Here is a 13,353-nt window from a genome sequence, read left to right as displayed (position 1 = left end):
TGGGGGGGGAGGGGGGGAAGGAATAACAGAAAACAGGAGTTTAAGTTCTATATGGAATTAGTTTTCAGATGGATGGAAGGAAAGCAGGTTGGCTAATCAGAGGGTACAGAGTAATTTAGGGTACATGCAAGTACCATAAATGCAGCATTTACAGGGAGATAGTTGCAAATTAAAACTATCTGAATCTTACCTTATGCTCATCTCGAAGGTGAGCATCCAGTTCCTCTGTGTGTTTGGTCTCATAGTAGCAGAGTTGGCATTTGTAAGGTTTCAGTTCATTGTGCTTCTCTATGTGCTGCTGCAAGCTCTCATCACTGGAGCAGGTAAAGGTACACTTATCACAGCGGAAAACAACTCCCTGCAAGTACTTTGATAGTTTGGAACGGCAGACTTCAATGGGAACGACCCGCTCTTCTGTAGGAACAGGACAAGGTTCACTTAACAAATCTTACGAAGTATCAGGACATGTGTCAACAGGGTGGAAACTACCATCCACACAAGGACCAGAATCTCCTTTACGGGTATGCAAGTCTGCCTGCATAGGAGTGAGACCCAAACTGGACTACCATACACGGAAAAAAACCCACAAAATAACTTCTCTGCAACAACAGGGTTAATCCTTCAATGCTACAAATGCAACTGCTCTTTGGGTTAACAAAGATAGGATTGGAGATTTGGGGGTGAATGAGACTCCATCTGTGAGCCAGGATCCAGAGGCTGGGAATTCAAAAGCAGACATAAATCAGCCAAATCAATAGACCATTTTGGTTCAGCACTTCACAACAGCCAGAAATCGCTGCTAGAAATCTAATAAAAATGGAAGGCGCAGAATGCTGTAAAAATCAGAGCTGGTACTCTCAATGTCATATTCAAAGCTGCTCACTGGTGACTGAGGGGGCAAGTAAGGCAGTACCTTCTTCCAGAAGAGACCACGCAATCCAGCCAGCAGCAGAATCTCCCGAAACACCCATAACTTTCAGAAAGCTTAGGCTCAAAATCTACACACATGTCATGTCACGCATCCCACAGTTCAGGTCAAGGACATAGGCATGTACTGCAAATGCTTTCACCGAGTTTCTAAACCCTTCGCCTCTCAAATAAAATACAGACATTTAACAAAGCAGTAATTAATTTCAATTTTTTTACAGAGTAAGAATCAGATGTGTGTAACACCCTTTCTCTGTGTTTCCCAAGCTGTGTGCAGAAAGGAAATCCCAAACTTAACCTTTCAGCAATAGGTCACCAGAAAATCCTTTAAGGACCAATTACGGGCTTCTGTTACTCAACTGGCCTTTTTAATTAACATTGAACTTTAGTGCTGCTATACCTTGTGGACTGCAGATTAGAGGAGGATCCTCCTCATACAGTCAGGTTGAACAACAGATAAAAACAAATGAGCAAAAAACCATAGGCCAGAAACTCAGTTAACGTGAAGGGTAAGGGGCAATCCTCGTACAGATCTGAGCGAACAATCCATTCCCTTTAATAAGGTAGGTAACATCACTTCCAAAGACAACTAAAGAAATACAGATTGCTTTATGGCTTTTCTGGAAGGCGGCGAAAGCTCTGCTATTCTCTCATCTTTAGCCAGTTCACACACCACCACTGCTCACGAGACCTGTTCCACAGCCCTCAAAATATTCTATCTTCCTCAGTTTCTCCCTGAATACTGAAGGTTTCCTATCTCACGGCTTCCTCTTTGTCCACTTCAAAAAGTAAAGCTTTTCTCAAAGCTATGTCTTTGAAAAACACTGAAGACTTGTGGTTCTACACTAACATCTCTAGCTATACAGATGCTGAATTGTGGCCTTTCAGTGTGGCAAGCAGGGTAGGGAAAATAGTCTAAAAGACAACAGAATTTGAAGTTGTGATTCTGTGGTCACAACTTTTTTTAGGTTCTTGCCACTGTATGCTTTTGGACTTCCTGATGGAAGCGAAGCATCCAGTTTCAAAAGTGAAAAAGCCAAGTTAAGTGTTCAAAAAAAGGAAGTACCAACTAAAATATCTGAAAATTCCTCTTCCTCTATAGAGTGGCACAGATTTAAAAACAAACAACCACCACAAAAACATTTTATCTACCACTGTGGAGCAATGCAGGATCTCCTAACTAACATCAGGGAAACCTATTATCTCACAGACAATCACACATATGATCATCAAATGAAAGGCAGCACATAACATGAGAAAAAAAAAAACAACAAGATAAAAGTAAACATCAGTTATAGCCTGAAGGATCTTAGGGGATGATTTACAAGTTTTACGTGAGTGTTCATAGTAAGTTTCCTACAAGCAATTACTGGGAACTTACAGAGTCATTTGGACCCAGAATTTCACATTTTATAAGGTGATGTCCCAGACCTGGTTTGCCTTTATAAAGCTGTTTGTATTTAATTACTCATTCAGAATGCATTTATCATACGCAAACAACTGGCAAAATTCCAGCAAACCATAAAGGTTCCTAACACAAATTGAGAGATTTAGGTGGTGGGTTTTTTTTGTTTGTTTTACAGGTGTCAACTTCTTCAGACTTCAACAATGTCTAAAAAAGGACTCCAATGTATGCCTCATAAAAAAATATGCCATGAATTGTGGAACTGTAGCAGTAAGTATAGGGAAAAAAGAATAAGAACAGCAAAACAAACACCTAAACAGCATAATCTCAGTTTAAGAAACTCAATCTTAGACAGAAATATTCAGGTTAATTCCAGAGCAGATCAGAGAACACATGAAAGGCCACCAATGCAGTAGGCACATGCAGTACAGAAACACAAAGCAGACATATTTTTTTCCTCAAAGGCATAGAAAAAGACTATGGCTTTATCAGTCCTTCAGTGTAAGGAAAAATCTTTACTCAACAACACACCATACCATACATGACTCAATTCCTTCCCTTAAACATAGACCAAGTACAAACAGTTCTACAAATTATTTGGTTATGTCAGGTGTTTGTCCACAGGTATTTTTGCCCATAATCAGTGTAAATCAAAGTTACAATCATTTAACACATAGCATTTTGTGTTCCATTAGCCAAAAGCAAGCAGAGCACTGAGGTATGTATGAGTGAAGATATGAACACAAGGGATAATAGCAGAAACAACCATGTGTATGGAAACAGGATATTTAGCAACAAAGCCTTTGGGAAGGTAGAGTAATTTGAAAATTTCACTTTTTTTGTCTTGAATTTACTAGTCAATAGAAATGGATGAGATTTCTATTAAATGGAAGAAAAAAAAAATCCCTATTTGTACCAGCAAGGGAGTAAAATGATCTCAAAAAGAAGAAAATATAAAACCCCAAGGATTTTAAAGTAGACATAATAGTGATCTTGGTAAGTTGCATCAGACATGAAGAAGTATTAACGTGTTTCAAAATGCGTGGTGGGAATACTACCAAAAGGGATAATGAAACTCAAGTGTGCTGTCCAGACTCAGTTAAAGCTAAGCTACTCTGCTGGCTGTGGAGCAAGATTTCACTTTCTTCTCCATAGAAGCTTCCTGTGCTTGCCTAACCACACTTTCTCTCTTCACATGCCTGCACAGTAGAGGACAAAACCTTCTAGCTGTATCAATCCCTTGATACAGCCTGCCAAAAGGCAAGGAACCTATGCTCCACATGTGCCTATAGAAAGGACACTGAACAGCATTTACACTGATAAAGAACTGATTGAACAGAATAGTTACATCTGCAGAAAGCCTCCTGGATGCATCCTGTTTCCCCCCATCCTTAACAGGAAGCAAATTCCTTGTGTAATTCTTTCTTACACACCATTCAGCCTTACAGCTTATGCTTTAGCCCTGTACAAGTCAAATTCCACAGCTACTAATTAAGAGACATATATATTCTCAATTTTAAACACACACTGCTTCATCAAGGACTTTGGATGCAACAATTTGGAAAGAATGTAAGAGTTACACATCTGTAAATGTGTCTTTTTACACTGGACAAAAATTAAATATGAAATGGATTGAATCCTTCGCTCTTGATTTTACACGCTGCACTACTCCATCTACCTAAAAAATTAACTTTTTTGGACCACAGCTCAGGACTATGCTTGTTTTATAAATATAAAGCCAATAAAAGAGGAAAGATATCTCATGCTATGTTCAACATCTCTCAGCCTCTTTCTCATGAGGGGGATTTAACAGTGCATGTTAAATCTTGTCAAAATCATCTGCTTCAGATGCCAGGCAATAAACACAACTGAAAGGTTATTTTTTGTTTTGTTTTTAATCTGGATACATGCACTGGAAACAACTTTAAAGGATGACCATACTTACTTTACTACCATCACTCTTGATGCCTAAGAAGATCCCTGTGCTTCCTTCAACAGATTCTTTACCAGCTACACTCCCATTTGTATTAAAAGTTATTTTATTGATTTACCTCTTCCTGTGCACTAGTGGATGTATAATCATGTCATTTGCTACCGGTTGTTTCAGCAGCACAAGGACTCAAGGCTGGTTTGTGCAAGTGAAGCAACAGCTAAACAAAAGAACAGATCTGGTGTCACTCACGAGGTAAACAACTTCCTGCAACTGATCAGAAACACCTCTGTAAAGGCAGCACAGCTTCTTAAGCTCATGAAGTGCTCTTCTACTAGTGCAACAAGAAACTCCCAGTGTAAAGTTTATGTTTGATGGGAACTCTCCTAAGTAAGTCCATCAGTTTCATTCTATCATTCTATCTATAATTTAAAAAGCAGTGCTCACTGGTGCTCTGGCAAGTAACAAACCAGACGCACCTTGACATCACTTGAAATCACAGAGTACACTGCATAGGGCTTAACTAAACCCTCTTCTCCTCTGAAGTGAGTTAATTCTGGAGTATGGCCTGTAGCTGGGCAAAATCTGACACTACAACACCTTCAAAGACAGGAAGTAAATGCATCTGACAAACTTTTACAACCAAACAAAGTAGCTTTATAATGTGCATTTTGAATCACTGGCAGGTCACTTTTTCCCAGATGTTTCCTCAGAAGGGCCTTTTTAACAGATAGAAATTTGCATCAAGTCTGCCAACATCACTCTTTTGGTACAAGAAGGACTTTAAGTAACCAATACTGGGAAATTGTATGTTACAAGGAATTACATTAGCACTTGTCACACCAGGATCTCCTCCAGCAAAAGATGGCATGCAAAACTTGTGTTTGTACACCACCAGTATCCGACTGTGAAACTCTGCCCAACCTGCAAGCAGGCAGAGTGCCATCCCACCACATGGATTAGGATTTTGGCAGCCAACAGACCATCTACAAGCATCAAATGTGATAGCTATGGGCAGGAATCCCAGCCCACAGAGCCCAAATTACTGTCTCTTTTGAGCTAGGAAGCCTGTAGTTAATATAGCGTAGAAGTCCCCAATCCCACTTTTAGTTAGGTTGAAAAAAGAAGAGAGAAGAGAAGAAGGAACTGAAGTCTTAAAGAAAAACGAAAGTAAGATAATTCTTGGTGTGATCCTAAGAACAGTAAAACACATCATGAAGAGAAAAAATTCAAACAAGCAATCAGGAGATATTCTGTGGTCTTGATAGCTAGTTGATACACTGTTCTCCACAGCAGTTTATGATAGCAAGGACTTTACAGTAACAAAGACAAAAGCAGGAAACAATTTTGGCTTTGATCAAAGCTGCATATTACCGCTACTCTTGGTAAGTGGGTGCTTGAAGACTGTTAAAATTGTTTTTAAGCTCTTTCTCTAGAGCTGTTAAATCTGCCCTGTTTCAGCACCAGTTGACTTTGAACTCTACAGGAAACTAGTAAGATGCACACTCAGAAATGAACAAAAGATATGGAAGGGCTGATGGTCAATTTAACATACTTGTGCATATGTAGAGAGGAGAAAATTTAATGAAACCAATCTGAAACACAAGGGCATTGTTCAGCATTTCTCTCAACAGGCAGGCACATAAAGGACACACATTACCTCTGTGCAGAACTATATGGTCAATCATGTTGCGTTTGTATTTGGTGTGATATAGGCAAAGAGGACAGCGAAGGTCTTTGGGTCCTTCCTCAGGAACTGCAGAATGCCCAGCTTCCACGTGCATAGTAAAAGCAGATCTGCGAAATATGAGAGAGAGATGGGAGCAGTCACAAGAGTTGTGCGGTGAACAATGAAGTGTCACTGCTCTATAAGGGAAGTGTCGTGTAAAACAGTACAGATATCTCTCAGCCTTGTCTTCATAGTGCCACTTGGCATTTCAGCAGGGCTACTCACATGAGTAACACATGAGTATTTGCAGGCTTGTATCCTCAAATCACTGACACACATTCTGACAAGATATTCATTTGCATGGGTTGCTTTATAGTCACATTGCTGTAGTTAAGATAACAAAAGAATCCCCATCTTTCATGCTCATTATTTATCTTTAAGTGGAAATATTCTGTGCATTCAATTTTTAGTAACTAGAATAAAATCTATTAACAGTTCTGAACTTACAGAGGTGAATATAGATTTTTATTCTTAGCCACCTCTATCTTTGTAAGATAACTCACAAAACAGCTAAAATATTTGGACTTGGGAAATGAAACACACATGAGATCGGGGTGATCAGTTTTAAAGGATTAGATATGAGGACCTGAAAATCCAAGACTGAGAACACTCCACTTATTAAGGCAGAAGAATGAATGAATACTCTACAGCACTTCTGAACAAAAAATCTCATGTTGACATTACCTTAGCTGCATACTTAAAAGTTGGAAGAGGCATGTAACTCCTCCTTCATACAAAGGAAAAGAATTATACACTTACCTGACTGCTAGCTCAACTACTGAAACGAGAGATGTCTGTGAACTTGGGGGAAGTGGTCAGTTTTTTTACTTAGAGTAAGGGTAAAGAGAGAATGGACAGTTTGCCACACTGAAGTTCTGCTTGTCAGTTTGAGCATGAAATAGTTTACTAACACAAGCGGCTCCCGGCACAATCCAGTGATGTCTGAATTGTACAGGTGTATTCCTACTAACTTCAGTGAGTTCTTTCATACATTCAAGTTTCTACAGTGAGTTGAAGAGGGGATTTGTAAGGGCTTTTCCGCCCTTTTTTAAAGAGAGAAAACATGGTATACTTTCAAAAGAAGACATAATCCTTGCCATGTTTGAGACACCACGTGAAAGAATACAACTTTTTTGTAAGTATGAGTGTATTTCATCAGCACTTGATTTAAGATGTTTTTATTTCATCTTGGTAAAATGCACAAGATGTGAGCATATTGAATTGAGTTGATCACTGGGAATCTTGAAGATAGATAGCAATCAGTACATAAAGCATAAGCAGCAAACAATATTACTGAGGCAGGGAGGGTCTGAAGCAACAAAGGCTACAGATGCGTAGCTAGAAGTTGCTCTTGCGTGGATTCACTTAGCTGAGAGAAGGTTTGTGCTCAATATTTTATTCAACAGAACATTTCTCCTGTACCCAGTCATACTGTATATTGTCACTAGTCTCTTAAGAAGTCGATATATCTGAGACCTCAAATTCTAGCTAGGAGATGTAGGCGCAAGGGTCCAGCATATCAGAGAGAAATGGTGGAGAGCACAGGTGCATAAGCCTTTTTTCATTAGAAAACAGCAACTAGCACACAAACACACACACACACACACAGAAAGACAGCTGAGATTTTAAATTTTGCAACATCTAGTTGAATTTGCTGAAATGCCTTTCTATGTTATCAGTAACTCCACAGAGTGCATTCCAGATAGATAAATAATAGAAGAAATAAAATTACACGAGAAGGGAGAAAGGTTATGTAATTTCTCCCATCTATCTCTCTTACTTATCCTGTGCATCCAGGAAATGACCTTATTTTTGTAGAATATACTTTCATACTTTAGGATAAGGAAAAACCTCTAACTGCTTATGTTAAATAAAAATGCTACCTGTTCCATCTCCTCCAGCAAGTAAAAGCTGCTGCAATGCTTTCATCTGCAGCAGATGGTACTGGCTGTTGTAGGAGAGAGGAAAATGGATTACATGGATGCTGCTGTGATCTGGCTTGGCATTTCCTATGTTCCTCTCTCTGGTCAGCAGTGGCCATGTTCTGCTGCTACAGCCAGCTCTCAAAGATCTCAGAAGTCTTTTCAAGAGCTAAAACACCCTTGTGAGTTCAGTTTATCTGTTTTCCACAGTACTTACTTAAAGCCTGTATAAAAGGAACAATCTTTGCACTTGAAAAGTTTTTTCCCTCCATGCTTGTCACGGTAGTGACGCCGAATGCTCTGTATGTAACCCGAGGAGAATTCACAAAATTCACAGTTGAGGATGGCTTCCGTTTTTCCATTCCTGCAGCACTCCCTGAAAGTGGGATTGGACTGACGTTGTTGTTCCTGGCTAAAGCTGCAGACTGGTAATGGTTCAACTGCTGCTGAACATCAGGAGGCTCCGAGTATGAAGAGTCTGCAGAGAAACAGAGAGAAGTTGTGGATCAGCAAATTTGAAAAGATCTTCTCAGTACCAACTGACTTTTGCAAGTGTTTGACCAACATACTGAAATCCACTGATAACTTTCTAAAGGGGTTAAGAAGCAGAGATGTAGCACTTCTCCTAATCTAATGTGAATTCTACTGTATGAAAGGTGATCAGTATAAATTATGTTTTTTAGATCTGATTGGAGAAGGAGGGAGAAGAAATGACAGCTTTAACTTAAAAGTAGTCTAAAAAGAAGTCTTCCTTTAAGACTTTTTCATTTGTGAAAGTAAATCATATTAATTGTATAGCTGAGTGTTTAGGTATTTCACGCATCTATCTGACCAGATTCACTTAAATATTTTATGCCAGTTAATACTAGATGAAGATCTGGCATAGGATACGTTTGAGTATCCTACCTAAAGGGAAAAAAAAATATTAAAAAATAAATTGATACTCATCCCTACTCATTCATGGAATTATTTAAGAGACATTAAAAGTTAACTCACAAAATGATAAAATTTTACTTTGTCACATTTGAAGACATCTTCACAAAAAGTAAATTCAAGTACTCTCAGTTCAGGATGTTTGAAATGAAGTCATCATTAAAAAATTAAAACATATTTAATCACAGATTCCAGTAAAGCAAACTTCTAAGCCACATTTCCTCAAAAATTACTAATTTTTGCTAAACTAAGAAAAAGACCTCTTTCTATGGATACATCTGTACAGACACATCCCTTCTAAAACCAGGTAAACTCTATCATACCATTTTAATGGCATGTGGAAAAATACAGCCCACAGATAACTCAGTACTGAAACTAAAAGTTGTAATACTTTAGTTGGACCCCACAAAAAAGGGCAGGGTGTGTGCTGAACCTTTCTCGACACAGTGCTTGAATGTAGAAGTTAGGAATTCATCTCCTTTGTCCTATATAGCCCACAGCTGCCCATGAATGGCACAAATGAAAGCAGATGAATAAAGCACAGATGAATTTCAGTGTAACTTTCCTGAAAAGAAGACAAAAGACTCTTCTTAAGCTTTTTGGAGGAAAGAAAAAAAGAAGAGAGAAAAAGAAAAGAAGTTGGGAAACAAACTGTACTGGCCAACTCCTGCTTTGATGGGTACTTCATTTTCCAAAGCTTAATTCCCTGAGGCTAGATAAGTAAGAATTCTCAAATATACACACACACACGTATACACACACACACACACACACACACACACACACACACACACCATCCATTATAATCAATTAGTAAGAAGAAACAAAAGGCAAACAGTCCTAAACAGCACTCAGCATGGGGACTCCTCCACTTGTCTTCAGATGAGCAAAATGCTCACTCCTTTTCCTAATTACCACAAAAGAGAGTTTAGTTCATACATGCCTGAGAAACAAAAAACAAACCAGCAACAACAGAAAATCCAAACACACTAACAAAACACAAGCTAGAAATGACTGTCTCCAAGCTCCCTGGGCTTCATCTCTAGGTGTACAACAAAAACAAAAGCCAACATGAAAGATTCTGTTAAATGAAATACCTTTTTGTCTTTCCTATACAAGCCTCATGAACAGAGGCTGGATTATAATACAACATTTATTGAGTTTTGTTTTCACCACTTCTACAGCAGGTTTCCCCACCATGGAGGGTTCACAGTGAGCTCCACCTACTCAAATGTCAAGGTTTTCTTTTCCCCTTTGTTTGAAGCAGGCTCCCCACCAGATTACGGTCTAGATAGTAATTTACATTCTGCTCCTCAAAGGCATCAAAAACTTCCACCACATCATCAATGTTCCCACCAAGGCCTCAGTGATGTCTACTCCAAAGAAAGCTGCAGGTTTAAAAAAGATGTCTGGCGTCTATTATTCCAGCTTTCAACTTGCAAATAAGCATTCATACAGACTGGGGGAAGATCTCCTTGAGAGCAACCCTGTGGAGAAGGATCTGGTGGTCCTAGTGGACAAGAAGATGGACATGAGCCAGCAGTGTGTGCTTGCAGTCCAGAAGGCCAACTGCGTTCTGGGCTGCATTAAAAGAGAAGTGGCCAGCAGGGAGAGGGAGGTGATTGTTCCCCTCTACTCGGCTCCTGAGAGGCCCCATCTGGAGCACTGTGTCCAGGCCTGGGGCCCCAGTACAGGAAGGACGTGGAGCTCTTGGAGCGGGTCCAGAGGAGGGCCACTAAGATGATCAGAGGGCTGGAGCACCTCTGCTGTGAGGAAAGATTGAGGGAACTGGAATTGTTTAGCTTGGATAAGAGAAGGCTCTGGGGAGACCTCATTGTGGCCTGCCAGTACTTGAAGGGAGCATATAAACAGGAGAGGGAATGGCTGTTTATGAGTGTGGATAGTGATAGGACAAGGGGGAATGAAAGATGTGCAACTTGGCTTCATCAGGAAGACTTCATCCAAATTTCAAAGATGACTAAAGGCATGGGAGATTTCCCATCCATTTCACCAAGTACTGAACCACACTGCACATGCCCACTCCGAAATGAGTGAAGGCTTGGGAGAGAAACACTGTCTTTAGTTTCTTACAACCATGCCTTTTAGCACATAGCAACAGAATGGACAGTAAGCAATTAATAGACAAGGCAGTGGAGGCCTTAGGATATTTATTTTTTATTTTCAAAAGCAGCAACTGAAGAAAGAGCTAGGGAGGCAAATAAAAAACAAAACAAAAACAAATAGCGAAGAAGCAACAGTACAGTGATTTTTATCAAACGGCACAGCAGTATTGCCTCAAACTGGCAAAGCATTTCTATGTGTGCACCTACTCTATTTCTGCTGGAAGTGTAGGTTGATGCTCCAAAGTGCTCTGTGTGTACTTTGGTGCAAAGCTGACTTAGATGTTAATCAAATCCTACAAGCACTTTTGCATCTACTCAGGCCTTGAGCTGGTGTGCCAACCTGATGGACACCTGATGCCAACCTGACAGTGTTGCTGCTACAACGTGATGCCTGGATGTTAAGACTGGAGAACGAAAGAGGAAGAGAGAAGAGTTTTTCCCTCAGAATACCAATAACCAAAGCATGGCTATACATGTACATTTGTCCCACCTCCGCCTTTTTCCTTTACCCCAAGCACGTAGGGTTGGAAGCACTCCAGGAAATCATTAACAAGCTTGGCTGGAAGCAGAAATTGGGCCTATCCATCCATGTGTGAAAAAGGTAAAATGGCTTTATAAAACTACATCAAAGTCAGAAAACAAAAGAAAGACATTAAAATAAACAAAGGAAAGAGTTATGTAAAGTTCTAACTAAGTAATGTAAAATATGAGCCAAAAAGAACACACAGAAGGAGAGAAAATGAAGAAAAATGAAACACCAGGAAGTACTGATTACATGTTAACGAAAAGAATGATGTTTTCTCTTTTATACAACAGCCTCAAAGTACAACAAGAAAGTAAATGACAATGCACAGTCCTGAAAACTTAAAAGAAAAAAGACATACACATCTTGAACACATTTAAAAATAATTTTATCTAAAGTGAAAGAAAGACCTTGCTGTGCAACTCTGAAAGCAAGCTAACAGCATGGGATGTTCGGAAGTAAATGAAAGGACATCTATAGTCATGTCAAGAGGAACAAATTAACAGTAACTGAACAGTGGCAATGTTGCAAGTCTCATGACTAGAATTTTGAACACATCTACCTACAGATTACCTGCACAGGAAGAGTATCAAGGTTAGCAAGTACTTGACTTCACACCAGCACCTGTGGATCTAAAAGACCATAACATCACTGCTTGTATAGAATGGCATTCTCATATCCAAATGGGAAAATGACTACTTGATAGAAAAGCAGAAGAAATGACTGTCTGCATGGTGTCCCATCAACACAGCCACATCTAAATTACTGCTATGTGCTAGTTACAATGTGTAAGAGAGTTTCATTGTCTCTGCAAGGGGGGAAGAAAAATAGCATTTCTAGAAGTGCCTACAATGCTTCATTGGCAGGTAAGTGATTTTGCCATTCTAAAAACTTCACCCAAAGTACAGTCATGAAGTGTGTGTCAACTCTACTGAAAGTCACTGCCTTGTCCTAAAGGGCATCTGCAGTCCACACCACAATGCAGTACAATGGTGAAAGCTCAGCTTGATAGATACCTGAAACCATACATGAGGGAAATATACATACAATGAAAACCTACCACAAAAACAAAATGAAAACCCAATTTTCATGGATCTTCTGCAGCATCTAATGTGTTTCATATACCTAAAAAAGGAAAACTGAGATTTTTTCAGAAAGGAAAAGAAAACAAAGATTCTGATCCAGTTACATAAATTTACTTGGCAATAAAATGATATTTTAGTTATTTATAAGTATTTTCAGAATTATTAGTAACCATGAATACAACAATAAAATGGACAAAAACAAGACAACTAAAGCAAAAAAAAAAAAAAGTAAAACAGATAAGAACACAACTTAGAATAAGTCTATGCAACAGACAATGACCAACTGTTGAGAAATGAAAGAAAAACTGCCTATTTAAGAAAAAAAATCCAACCATTGCTTCATTCTTTCAGAGTGAACAAAATTAGATGCATCTAGATACAACTACTTATATGCTTGTGTACCAAGGAGAGGGATGAAGGGAGAAGCATCGTTCTAAGAGAAGCAACTGTTCAACTACACTGGAAAGCATGTTTAGTTCAAGATAGAGGCAGATAAAAATGAGGACATCTTGTTTTCCTAGTAAACTCACATGGAAACATCAAAGACAAAAGAGATCAGCTTCTGAGAGATAAATGAAACTGCAGAAAGTAATGTTTGAAATAGAATGTATAACTAAGTAAGACAACTCTATGGGGGAAAAAATTATTGCCTAACAATATAGGCCTTAAGACATAATAGATCTGTGAAGTCCTCAGCAGACCAAAAGGAATACACTTGGAATGTTATTTAATTTATTCTGAATTAATTCACACTAAGGAAGATTTCTATTAAGGCA

The 13,353-nt window shown here is 39.0% G+C and overlaps 1 protein-coding gene across 1 annotated transcript in view; it reads right to left on the bottom strand.

The window, feature by feature from the left end:
• Positions 1-98: 98 nt before the first annotated feature.
• The window catches only part of LOC104915227 (transcription factor hamlet-like), a 96,550-nt gene continuing 83,295 nt past the window's right edge, over positions 99-13,353 (bottom strand). The window contains exons 5-7 of the mRNA XM_019610233.2: positions 8,131-8,391; positions 5,923-6,059; positions 99-414 (exon numbers count right to left, since the gene is read on the bottom strand). Of these exons, the coding sequence (XP_019465778.1) occupies positions 5,947-6,059; positions 8,131-8,391 (374 nt within the window). The 3' untranslated portion in view covers positions 99-414; positions 5,923-5,946. The remainder of the gene's footprint in view (positions 415-5,922; positions 6,060-8,130; positions 8,392-13,353) is intronic.

Source organism: Meleagris gallopavo, chromosome Z (genome assembly GCF_000146605.3).
Source record: "Meleagris gallopavo isolate NT-WF06-2002-E0010 breed Aviagen turkey brand Nicholas breeding stock chromosome Z, Turkey_5.1, whole genome shotgun sequence".
In the NCBI taxonomy this organism is placed as follows: Eukaryota; Metazoa; Chordata; class Aves; order Galliformes; family Phasianidae; genus Meleagris; species Meleagris gallopavo.
This window is presented reverse-complemented; position numbering and strand designations above follow the sequence as displayed.